The 12,655-nt window shown below is 52.9% G+C and overlaps 1 protein-coding gene across 2 annotated transcripts in view; it reads right to left on the reverse strand.

Annotated features, from left to right (window-relative positions):
* PPP2R2C (protein phosphatase 2 regulatory subunit Bgamma) overlaps window positions 1-12,655 on the reverse strand; it is a 138,063-nt gene that overhangs the window by 44,768 nt on the left and 80,640 nt on the right. For both annotated transcript variants that reach the window (XM_060012070.1, XM_060012069.1), the window contains exons 2-4: window positions 8,320-8,417; window positions 5,989-6,154; window positions 3,134-3,246 (exon numbers count right to left, since the gene is read on the reverse strand). In XM_060012070.1, coding sequence (XP_059868053.1) covers window positions 3,134-3,246; window positions 5,989-6,154; window positions 8,320-8,417 — 377 coding nt within the window. The remainder of the gene's footprint in view (window positions 1-3,133; window positions 3,247-5,988; window positions 6,155-8,319; window positions 8,418-12,655) is intronic.

Here is a 12,655-nt window from a genome sequence, read left to right on the forward strand (position 1 = left end):
CAAATGAGCTATGTCCCTCCCTGGGGGACAGCTGAGATGGGAGGTGACAGCTTTGGTGCTGCAGTCGGGGTGGGCACGCACTAAGCATTCCTTTTGGTACAAGGCAGCTCTGCAGCCGCCATATGTTCTCATGTACCAGGGCGCCCAGTGTGAGCCTGTGCGGGTGTGTGAGCCTGGGTGTGCATGCATGAGTGTGTCAGTGTGCATATGCATGTGCCCGAGTGTGCATGTGTGTGTATGCACCTGGCTCTGGGTGGTTCTTGTGTTGAGTCTGTGCTTCGGGACTGTCTGCTCGTGTGTCAGTGTTGGTGTGTCTGGGCCCCTCTATGGGGCCTTCCGCATGTCCACCGGTGTCAGATATTCTACGTCAGCTCTGAATCTTGCCTTCCCTTCCCTCAGGGCGTGGCCACCACCTGCCCTGGGGATCCCTGGAGTCTCTCTCAAGCCACACCTGCTCCTGGAGAAGGTCAGGGCATCGCTGGCCTAGCAAAGTCTCAGCATCTCAGTCTGCTCCCCCCTCCTTCCGGCAACGTTGTTTTCCCCTGGCAGCCTTGGAACTGTTCACCCAGTGCTCCAGCCATGCACCGCCATCCCCAGACCATATTTCAAAGCCAGAAAGCAAAAAGAGGAGAGGAAGAGGGAAGAGAAACCTGCCCTGAAGGTTTGGAGGTTTCGTAAATAAAACTTTCCCCGCACCCACGCTCTTCCGGAAGGTAGAGTGTAGTCAAGGTGAAGGACAGGAGGACAGACACATGGACACTAAGGACAGAGCAGTGTGGGATGCAAAAGGCTAGAGGGCACAGAGAAGGATAAGGATTCATCTGGCTTGTGTAGGAAAGACTTTCAGAGGTGGAGGCTAATAGGGTTTTAAAGGATGAATAGGAGTTCACCAAATAAACAAAGTAGAGAAAGGCATTCCTGTGTGTCCCTGTGTCACAGAGCTGACCTCCAGTGTGGGGGTGACTCCATGTCTTATTTCCTTGGGGGCCTGGGTACACTTCGGGGGTAGGCACTCAATCTCACCTTGCTCAGCTCTGGGATCCCAGAGACCTAGCACAGGGCCTAGCAGAGAGCAGGTTCTTGGTAAATAATAGCTGCCTCTAGCACAAATGGCCCAGATTAGGTAGAGAGCTTCCCAGGGTTCGGGAGGCTTGGGTGAACTGGGGAGGAGACAAGGTGAGAGGCTGGATGAGGAAAGACCCAGGCACCCACGTTCTTTCCCCCTTTCTTCTCCTTCAGCCTTAGTTTACAGTTAAGTGCCATTTTGGGATGTATGTGACGTAACAGAGAAAAATCTCAGACGCTGGGTGGGAAATAAACAAGATTCCCATGGGCCACTGGCTCTGCTGCAAATGCCAGGCCAATCAAGAGGTGATAATTGCCTCCTCCCACCAGATGAAACCCTCATAAACTTTCTTGGGGCTTGGAGGTGGGGGGAGCGGGGAGGCACCCTCACTCCCCTTATTCAATGTCAAAGCTAATTGGCTCCCCTGCTTTCTCAGAATTTATTTGTGCAATTTGCCAGTCATTTAGAGGCCAATGTGTTTAAACATTTATTCCTCCTTCTGGGAACGACATTGATTGCCATTTCATATTTATGACAGTCGGCTGGGTGCTGAGTGCGGGGCGCTTGCTAAGCCGCTGCAGAGAAAATGAGTCGTTATCTCCTGTTTGCTGGTGAGGAAACTGAGGCACAGAGCAGGGAAATGGCCACAGCCATCTGACCAGCGGTGGTGGGTCTGTGAGCAGTTTGGGAGCCTGGAGGGGCCTTAGCACCACCACGGCACCAGGCAGCACCACTGCCCGCTCGGAGCAGCAAACACAGCCACGGTAGGAACCCAGGGAGACAGCATTCCATGTGATGTGAACTCAGACCTTTCAAATCTGCCGAAGAGCGCAGTCACCTCCCGACACTCATCCTCGTTCAGCCTTGGGACTCAGGCCCCCTCCCTGAGCAGGACCTGTCCCAGGCTTAGACGGGATCTGCCCCCAGACTCTTCATTCACTGTGGCCTCCTGGTGCCTAGAGCAGGGCTGGCATCACCTCCAGCAAACACATGGGTGGCTGAAAGCACCCACCCTCTTCCAGGCACGGTTCTGGAAGCCAGCGACGGACAAGGCGGCCTCATGTGCTTCCCGCGAGAAGCCGCTAACCATCCCCATGGCTGCCCTGGGAGGCAGGAGCTTCACTTCCACTTCACGGAGGAGACTGGATGCTGATGCTGACTGTGGAGCTAGAGTTCCCTGGGTTTGGATCCAGCTCTCAGTTTCCTCATCTGTAAAATGGGGATGACAATCACATACCCACCATAGGATGTGGCTGAGGACTGAATGATTTTATAGCCAGAGTGCTTGGGAGACACATGCTCAAGTGTCTGTTCTTGTTCCAGATGAGGAATCAGAGGCTCGTGGTGGCCAAGAGCCCTGCCCAGGGTCACACCACCAGGACGCGGCGGAGGCAGGATTTGAACCCGGGTCCTGTGACTCCAGAACTCTTTCATATCTCCCAGCCTCCCAGCAAAAAACATGAGTCCTTTTGCTTTTCATCGCGTTGGGAGCAAAAGCTTGCCTTCACACGGCTCTGCCACTTAACCCTTCCAGGCCGCTCTTACCTCAAGGCAATCTTTGCACTGAGCCTTCATAAAGGCTGCAAGAATCACAAGTTCTGGGTGTCCCTCTGACCCTCGGCAAAGGGCCGGGAACCCACAACGCTCCGCTCACAGGTTCTCCTCCTGGCTCTGCCACTTGCTCAGCTGAGCTGCTCTGGGAGAGCTGCTGCCTCTCTCTGGGCCTCGGTTTCCCTATTTGTATAACAAGGGATTAGAGAACCTGCTCTCTCCAGCCTCGGGTGCAGCTGAAAAGGGCTTCATGGACACGCATCACCTTGCCTCATCCTCACCGGACTTCCAGAAGAAAGATGATCCTCTCTGCTTTGCTGGGGAGGAAACTGAGGGACAGAGCAGGAAAATGATGGTGGCCACCCAGCAAGTAAGCAGCCCGGCTTCTTAAAGTTCTGGATCGGAACCTGACCGTGGTTCAGATCGCCATGGCCCTTCCAGTCCTGAAATCCTCGCTGTGTAATAAAGCACAAACTGCTCTTCGCTTGCCGGAACTGTCCGTGTGCCACATCTTACCTGCAGTGACGTCACCGTGGACAGGTCTTTAAGCTTCCCCTCCTCATCTTTCAGGTTATAACCCTCGGGCCTCTTATCACGTTCGGTAATCTTCCATAGTTTGATAGTTTTATCTTTAAAAATAGAACAAAGTGAAACAAGACACATGATGAACACGAGATGGAGAATGGAGTACCCACTCGAGTCTGCTAGATAAGGGTGCCTCAACCCACAAGCTCCTTAACCTTATCCTGTTCTTGGACATGAAGTTTCTTTCTAATTTGACTCCTTCTGTCCACTGACGCTACGAACATCTTTGCAAAGGGAACGTTTGTCGTCATGCTCGAGCTCCTCACAATGGATCCCAAAGGTGAAACTGTTGGGTCAAAGGGCATGACCCTTTCAAGGGCAGTTATCAGTCTTTCAACTAATTTCCGCAAAAACTGTACTAACGAAGCTTCCTGTTCTTTACACTTCACTGGCATCCTATTTCCTGAGATGCATCCCGCCCATCCAGAAACTCAGCTCTCCGGAAGCCTCACTTCTCTGGAATCCTGCCAAGAACATCAAAAGAGTAACCTTTACCAGCTGTGATGGTTCATTTTAGATGTCAACCTGGCTAAGCCACGCTACTCAGTATTTGGTCAAATGTGTGGATGTCACTCTGAAGGTATTTTCTAAGATGAGATTAACTTTTAAATCCATGGACTAAAGCAGATTATCCTTCACCATGTGGGTGGGCCTCCTCCAATCAGCTGTAGGCTTTAGAGAAAAAAGACCGAGGTCCCCTGAGGAAGAGGGAGCTCTGCCAGCAGATGGCCTTCAGACTCCCAGGCCCTTCGCTGGGTCTCCAGCCCACCCTGCGGATTTCGGACTTGCCAGCCTCCACAATCAGGCATGCCAATTCCTGAAAATAAACCTCTGCTTATATATCTATATCTAAGTCTACGTCTATATCCATATCTGTCTACGCTCACACACACACATACACCCATCCTGTTAGTTCTTAGTACAGCACCCAAAACAATCACCTCCATGCTCCTGAGGAGGAAGGGGAGAAACTGCTATCAATTAAACACTTGCCAGGTGCCCATGGACAGGCTACTGGGAAAGGGTGGAGCTGGGATTCAAAACTGGGGGCGGGGGCTTCCCTGGTGGCGCAGTGGTTGAGAGTCCGCCTGCCGATGCAGGGGACACGGGTTCGTGCCCCGGTCCGGGAAGATCCCACATGCCGCTGAGCAGCTAGGCCCGTGAGCCATGGCCGCTGAGCCTGCGCATCCGGAGCCTGTGCTCCGCAACGGGAGAGGCCACAACAGTGAGAGGCCCGCGTACTGCAAAAAAAAAAAAAAAAAAAAACTGGGGGCGGGAAGCTTTGAGGGTGTGGGTGTTAGGAAATTCCTGAAGCTGCCCTTTCCTCCGAAGAGGCAGGCAGAGAACGACACTCTGTTAAATGATTAAAAACAAAAAAGCAACACGTGAACGAGGCTCAGACGCCGGCCCTGTTCTAAGCTCCTGACGATGTCATTTCCTTCCAGCTTCCCCAAAACCCTATGAGGCAAGAGCAGCCGTCAGGTTCAGAAGAGGAAGCAGCAGGGCCAGGGTGTTGACTGCATTAGGGGTTCCTGCCCTGGGTGACCTATTCTGGTGGGGGACCGCTCACTGCCTCTGTTCCAGCGCCTGGGAAGGGCCCCTCTGCCTCTGAGACGGGGTTTGCTGAACATGACTCCGTGCCAGGCACCCCTCAGGGGACACAGACAATCAGAATGGCAGGAGCTCCATAGGGCAAGCCCTGGAGGGTCGGCAGGGGTGGGAAGGCCCACGGGAGGGACACCTCGCTCTGCTGAACAGTCAGGGAAGGCTCAGTGGGAGCTGACACCCAGCGGAGGCCTAAGGGGTGAGGCGGGGTGTTGGCCAGGTGGGGGCAGGGAGAGCCGGCCTTCGGACACAGAGATGGGGTGGTGGCTTGAGTCTGACCGGTTTCAGGGATGCCGTGAAGACCGCCCTAAGGAGTCTGACTCCCTTGGGTAGGCAGGTGGCATCATCGTATAAGACTCATCCACCCTGGAGCAGTACTGGCTGGCCTTGGGGTGCTGGGTGGGCAACACCTCCCTCCACCCTTGTTGCAACTCCAGAGGGAGCACAGGTGAGGAAACTGAGGCTCAGAGAAGCAAGGCCACTCCCCAAGGTCCCCAGGCTGGGACAGAAGCCAGGACCCTCCTAGCTCCCGCCCCAGGCGCCTTTTATGATGGGGCTGAGAGGTGAAGGAGGGAAGCGGGGCCTCTGGCTCCAGGCCCACTGCCGGCAGAGGCCAGATGGCCCCAGGAACCGCAGCCTCTGAGTGGACCGCAGCAAAGCAGGGGTCTGGCCGGGAGCCTCCTTGGGGGCCTCCCTGGGGATGCGTACCATCTCCCAGAGGCAGATGGCCAGCGACCAGGCAACCAGCGCTCCTCCTGTACCATCCACTGAGGACCCCAGATCACCCAGTGACACCCTCCACTCTGGGGTGGTCTGGGATTCTGGGGGTTGTGGATAAAGAGGCAAGTCTGAATTGAGTGTTGACTGTTTTCCCTGACCTGGCCTCCTCTGTCCGTCCCCAAATTAAAGTATTCACGGACATGCTCAAGGAGCTGCTAGTTACAGCAGAGGGAATAAGCCCCCGTCCGACCACCAGGAGAGGGTGAGCAAGTGTATTCACTGCATGGAATTTACCCGCTGCTCAAAATACTATTTTTCAGGAGTTCTAAAGACCTAGGAAAAAGCTCACCATGTAAGTGAGGTGAAACATGGCATCTGATGACACATTGCTACAGTACGTGTGCGTAAGAGCACGCATGCCTACACACACGTGCACACGCGTGCGCGCGCACACGCCTCACCGTTGGTGGACAGCAGGGAGTGGGCGGCATTCTGCTGAGGGAGCCACTTGATCTTGTTGATCTTCTCCTCTATCTCCAGGCTCTTGAGATAGTCGAACTCCGGCTCGTGGCTCTGGAAAGTGCTGTAGACGTCATACTCGCCCTGGCTGTGTGGCGCATTTTTACTCTGCAAGGAAACCAGACCCTGAGCTCCAGGATGGTGAGGCGGGGCGGACGCCGGCACTGGGACAGGGACGGGACTGGTCCGACCCACGCAGGGCCTGCAACAGCCATGGCGTCCGGGCATCCGAGCAAGGGTCCAAGGAAACTCTCTGCTTTTTAAATGGCCGGTACCTTGCTGTGCAGCCAGGGCCGAGCTCCATCACCTCCTCCGTCCAGTAAGCGAGCACAAGGGCAACCACGCCAGCGCGTGTTTACTGAGCACCTACTGTACACAGGACACTGAGCTGAGTGCTGCTCACGTCTCCTCTCATTCTATCCTCGACGCCCCTCTGTGATGGGCACCATGACTCCGCCCACTTTACAGATGAGCAAGCAGAGGCTCAGAGGTGAGTCGACCCCCGCGCCCCCCACCCCGAAGCCACCTGTCCACAAAGTGCTGTCACTCACGCCACTGAGGTCTGTCTGGCACCAAGGCCAAGGCTCTGATCTGCTCCCGCATCCTTGTGTCCAACTTGGGTCTGACTCGAGGAATGAACGCACTTTGGAGCAGATTTAACATTGGGGCCAGACACCCTGCAATGTCAGACAGACATCGGGATAGACTGGGATAGGGTATCCTCCCCCCAGCTTTCCTGAGCGGGTCCCCTTCTGGTTTAGTCAGCCAAGCTCATTACAGTAAGGACCTCCTGGTGGAGCCCCCAAAATAGTGAGGTGGTGAGTCCATCGCAGGTACCAGGGACCCCTTCCTGGTAGACAATTCAAGTTTCTATGACAACACGAAACTACAACTAAAACTGCCTGGGAGCAAAACAAAGGTAGTCAACCAAGCACAATTTCAAGTTTTCTGTTGGTTTTTCAAAAGTATCTATTCATATATTTCTTTTCCTGCTGTGTTTTTGGAAAGCTTTAAAGTTCTTCATTATTTTTGCCTCTAATTCACTTCATCTCCTGTAAGCACTGGCTATGGAGAAGGTCAGTGGGACCAGAATTAAGAAAAAAATTAAAGGAGAAATATTCAAAACTGAGACACTTGCGCATCTACCCATTTAATTTCTTTCTGCAATTTGGCAAAAAGAAGGCTTGGCTTTGCAATCCCCAGTGGGATCCTCTGGTCCTGCTCACAGTACTGGGCTCATTAGATAAGCAGTTTCTCAGCTACCTGCTTTCTGGCTGTGTTCTTGGTAAGTTATTGCAACCCTCTGAGCTCTGATCTCCTCATCTGTAAAATGAGGATGACGATAGCACCTAATGGTACCACGAGGGCTGTCACGAGGGAGGGTTATGGGAGTGAACACAGGTGAAGTCAGAGCTCAGGGAACGTCAGCTGTGGGGAGGATGCTACTGCAGCTCCTCTCCCCCCTTCATCCTCCCTCCTGCCCCCTCTTCTCCTTCTGCTCCTCGTCCTGCTTCCCCTATCCTCCTTCCCCCCTTCCTCTCCTCCCCCGACCTTGGTGTCACCTTAGATCCTGTCTTCAGCATCTAATCCCAGCCCTGAAAGGCAGGGTGGTGTGTGAGTGACAGACCACACCCAGTCCTGGTTTCCATCCCTGGTCTTTGCTCACTAGCTGGGTGACTGTGCAGGCGTCCTCATCTAAGAAACGGGGTGTGAGTCCCCACCCTCAGAGGTGGGCAGTGAAGAGTAACTGGGAAAAGCACGTGGAGAACGAAGTGAGGAGTCTGCATGTAGTAGGTGCTCAACAAATGGGGCCTTTTAAGCACCAGGTTCTTCCAGTGGTTCAGAAACACTGCCTCGGGTAGGCTGTTCCAGACAGCAGACCTCACTGGGGCAAGGCCCGGGGCTGAGCAAAAGCGCCAACCCCAGACAGAGGGCCACCCACAGCTGCAGAAGGGTTCGTCCTCCCCTCCACCCGGCTCTGGCCGCACAGCACCAGCTCTCCAAGGCAGAGGGCAGTTTAATCAGGACTCTGTTTCTCCAGGGTCTAGGACACAGTGACCAATCAGCAAACTTCCACTCAGCAGAGGGGGCTCAGAATATGGCGCTGTGAGTCGACCCGGTGGACTCCCTTCCCTGGGCCTGCCCGGTCCCATCCCTGCGTGCCGCGGCGCCCTTTCATCCAGCCCAGGCATCCCGGCGGGAGGCCCAGAGGCCCCCTGCGGGTTAAAGCCCGGGCTGAGCCGTAGTCCCCCTCCCACCAGGCCCCGCCGCACCTCCGGTTCCCGCTGGAAGATGACGACCCGGCCACCCTTGTCGCCGGTGGCCAGCAGCTCCCCCGTGTGGTTGAACTCGACGGTAGAGATGATATCGGCTGTGGTGGAACAGAGACAGGAGGATGTGGCTCATTAGGACCCAGTGCTGTGCAGGTGGCCAGAGCTGCGCGCCCAGCCCCAGGGCCCCCATCGGATAGCAGGGGCCCAGCCCCCTCCCCGCTGGCCGTGGGACAGAGACCCGTTCACGGGTGTCTTTCCTTCCTTCCTGCTCCCCTCCCTCCTGAAGCAGTCTGGGGTTTCCTCGTGTGCTGACCAGGTGACTGGGATGCAAATCTGACACTCACGAGCCCAACTCTGGGGGCCACAGAGACCAACTGTACCCCTCCCTGCCTCCACTGAGCTCCCCCGTAACCTTCACATTCCTGGCCTGGACCCTGTAGGCACCAAACGCTTCAGCACAATGGATCTACTTTCAAACAAACCACACATCTGACTACTCCTCCCGGCAGCCCCAGGCAGGTTCTCATACTGTGTCCTCCTTCCAGCCGCCAGGATGATGGTTCACCCCTCCCCCACCCCGACTCATGGGGTATTTCTGCTCAGACCCCCTCCTCTGCATCCTTCCCTGCCTCAAATGAAGGCAGTTCCATCCTCCCGCTGGCTCGGCCCGAGCCTTTGGGTCACCGTGACTCTCCCCCCTCTCTCTCTCACCCTCCACATCCAGTCCTATTGTCTCAACCTTCAAGATACATCCAGATTCCATCACTTCTCCTGCCTCTCGCTTGGACGACTGCAACCGTCTCCCATCCGATCCCCTCCATTTCTCCCGGCCCAGACACAAGCTGGCCTCCACAGAGCAGCCATAGGGAGCTTTCTCGGACCCCTCCAGAGGCTCCCCACCGACAGAGGAAAAGCGAAGGTCTTCAGAGTATCTAAAGCCTTGAGTGACCTGTGGCCCCCCGAGGGAGGCCACGTCAGGAGCCCAAAACTTCACCCTGCCCCGCACTCGCCCCTGGCACTTGGCATTGCCTCCCACCCTGGGCCAGGTACCGTGCCCTGTGATGGGCTTTGGCCTGCGGGACGCCAGCAGACAAGCCACCGTCCTGCGCTTCTGCCGCGGCCCTGGAGGAGGACCTGCCCAGGCCCGCAGCAAAGCCGCCCAGCTGAGCGGCCTGGTCACCCAGTCCAGCCAAGCCTAGATCGGCGGGGTTGGCAGATGCGTGACAAAAAAGGTTAGTGCTGAATGCCCCGTGTTTTAACTCAATGAAAGGTAACGGGTCCCCACCCCAATTCCTACGACTCTCAGCCCTGCTCTCCCACTCGGACTCAGGCTCCTCGCTGATTCTCAAAATACCAGCTACCTTTTGTCTCAAGAACTGCTCTCTCAGCCTCCAGCGGTTTTCCCAGTCCTATTTGCTATTCCATACATGCCTTTTCCTTCTCCAATCACACACCTTCAGAGGCAGCTCCTGACCCGCGCTGGCCTCTGAGCCACAGGTAAATGCCAAGTCTGACGGCGAAAGGAAAGAGGACAGAGGGAATGTGGTTCAGGAGCAGGATAATGGGCTGGATGTACTCACTGATCAGGGTAAGAGTACGTTTCATTAAACTTGAAAATAAAGGGAATAAAAAACAAGGAGAGCCGCTCTTTGGGATCACGGAGCTGCTCTCTGAGTGTGGAATTGGCCCGGCTGCCTGACACTTGTCCCTGTGTGGGCAGCCTGCCTGGCCCAGGGACACAGGAGGGGCACAGCCGGAGGCACAGCCCAGCAGTGCCGGGTTCCTGCCCGTGGCTCTGGTTCTTGCTGTTTCATGTCAGCACGCCCTTAGGGGGGAAGAGCAGGATATAAAACTGTATGTAAAATGTCTTTAATTATATAGACCAGTGATCACAGCCATGTTGCACAGCAAACAAACTGGGCAGAGGGAAAACAAGCTGGGAGAGACTTTTCTACCACGTTAAACAGAGATTGCTTTAGGGCGGTTGAAAGAAAATATTTTTTCCTTCTCTATGTTTCCATGTTTTCTAGATCTTCTGTAATGAATGTATATTTCTTAATAGCTTACTGGTATAAGGTTACTGAGGTATAACTGATATACACAAAAATGCACATTTTTAATGTATGCAATTTAATGAGTTTGGACATATGCATTACATATATTATTAAAAATATATATTATTTTTATGATGGAAAAATAACAATGCTATTAAATTAAAACGCCCATGTAACCACTGGTATCCAGAGCAAATGTGGTCCATAAATGCTGGGCAGCTACCACAGTAACAGACAATAACACCTGCAGGCAATTTACAATTTATATGTCAGTTTTATATCCATCGCCTCCTCTGAACCTCATGCCAGCCCCTGAGGGAGATATGACTATCATTTCTATTGGCAACTGAGGAGATGGATGGAGGCCCGTCCACAGTGACAACCCCCTGAGCTGTTCATGGACCATCTGAGGTCCTGGGTTGGAGTCCTGGCTTCAGCGCCGGGGCTGTGTGACCTTGGGTGGGCTACCTCCCTGCTCCGAGACTCAGTGCTGTCATCTGTAGCATGGCTATAGTACAGTCTTCCCGTGATTAGAAACTCAAGAGAGATGTTGGAGGTGAGAGGGTTTGGGAGGGTTGAAGGACCGTAACACCAAGGAATGATGAATGACCAAAATCTACCAGACAGAAAGTCAACGTTTTTTCTCATCTTTGCTTCTGGCCTCCACAGGAGTGGCAGCTGCCAGCTCAGAAATGTGCCAGATAAATCTGAGATTCAACCTCCCTGTACAGGTTTGGGAGTCCTGACCACCAGCCCCTCCAGCCCCCTTCTGCAAACATCTGCAGAGCAACTACAGACCTCAGGCCAGGGCACTGCTCCTCCATCCCAGGAAGGGGCTGGTAGGTATTTAACATCCATTCATGGTTACAGGAAGTGTCTTCTAGAGCTTGCCTTAGGAAAAGTTACCTCCCCTGAGAGCTGGAAGTTGTCATCAGTAAAATCATGCAATTGGAAAGTCCATGCTCTCATTTTGGAATGTTTGACACATCTCCAGCCTCAATACCACCTCCCCCAGGAAGCCTTCCTGGAGAGCCCTCCTGCCCCCCAGTACAGTAGTCTCTCCTACAACTGTGATCTCATGCCCACTACGTGCCCCTCATTAGATGTCAGGCCCTGCAGGGGAGACAGCAATTGGAAGAAGAGGCAACACTGGGTGAGCTTCATATTTTCACGGCTTTCAGCCTGAGGACAGGTCCCAGTCTGTGCCACGTGGCTACTGAAACTCAGATAGAAAGTCATACTTTTGGGCTCTGTAAACCAGAAGACAGAATCTGGGGAAATCCTAGTAGCTGTAAAATGAGGTATTTAATCCTGGAAATGGGGTCTAAAGAGCAGTCCCCAAATGCAGCACATAAACTCTGCCCCAATCTTTAGCTGGCTGCAAACTGCACACGTACACACGATAGACTCCAGGCAGAGCTGCTAAGGCTAAAAGACATGAACCAGGATTTGTGCTGGGACAGAGTTCGAAGTTGAGTTCAACCAAGTCAACTGCTTACAAATGCAAAACAAAACAAAACCACTCTTTGGAGGGACATACTAAACATCTAGAGTCTCTACGGTATTGTCATTCTCAACACCCAGGATATTCTCCAAAACTATACGAAGATATACAAAGAAATAGGAAAATATCGCTCATACTGAATAAAAAGACAATCAAGGAAAGAGACCCTGAAGTTCCCGGGATCCTGGGATTAGCAAATGCAGATTTTTATATTATAACTATGTCCAAGGATATAAAGGAAAATTTGCTTTCACTGCATGAAAAGAAAGGAAATTTCACCAGAGAAATAGAAACTATTTTAAAAATAGCTAAATGGACAATCTATAACTGAAAAATACCACATATGAAAATCACTGAATTGCTTAACAGGAAATTTGAGATGACAGAAGAAAGAGTTAGTAAACGTGAAGATATATCGATAGAAATTATGCAACCTGAAGAACAGAGAGAAAATAAATTTAAAAAGATAAAGCACAGAGCCTCAGGGATCTGCCGGAAAACATCCAATCTCTACGTGTACTTGGAGTTCCAGAAGGAGAGGAGAGAATAGAGTAGAAGAAAGACTTGAAATAATGACTGAAAAATGCCCCAATATGGTAAGAGACTTTAATTTACAAATTTAGGAAGCTCAGCTAACTCCAAGTAGGAAAAATACCAAGAAATCACAGCTAACCATCAAACTGCTGAAAGCCAAAACAAAAATGAAAATTTGTAAGCAGGTAGAACAAAAACCACATATTCTATTCAGAGGCTCCAAGACTCAGATAACTGCTGATTT

The sequence above is a fragment of the Delphinus delphis genome, chromosome 5, assembly GCF_949987515.2.
Source record: "Delphinus delphis chromosome 5, mDelDel1.2, whole genome shotgun sequence".
In the NCBI taxonomy this organism is placed as follows: domain Eukaryota; kingdom Metazoa; phylum Chordata; class Mammalia; order Artiodactyla; family Delphinidae; genus Delphinus; species Delphinus delphis.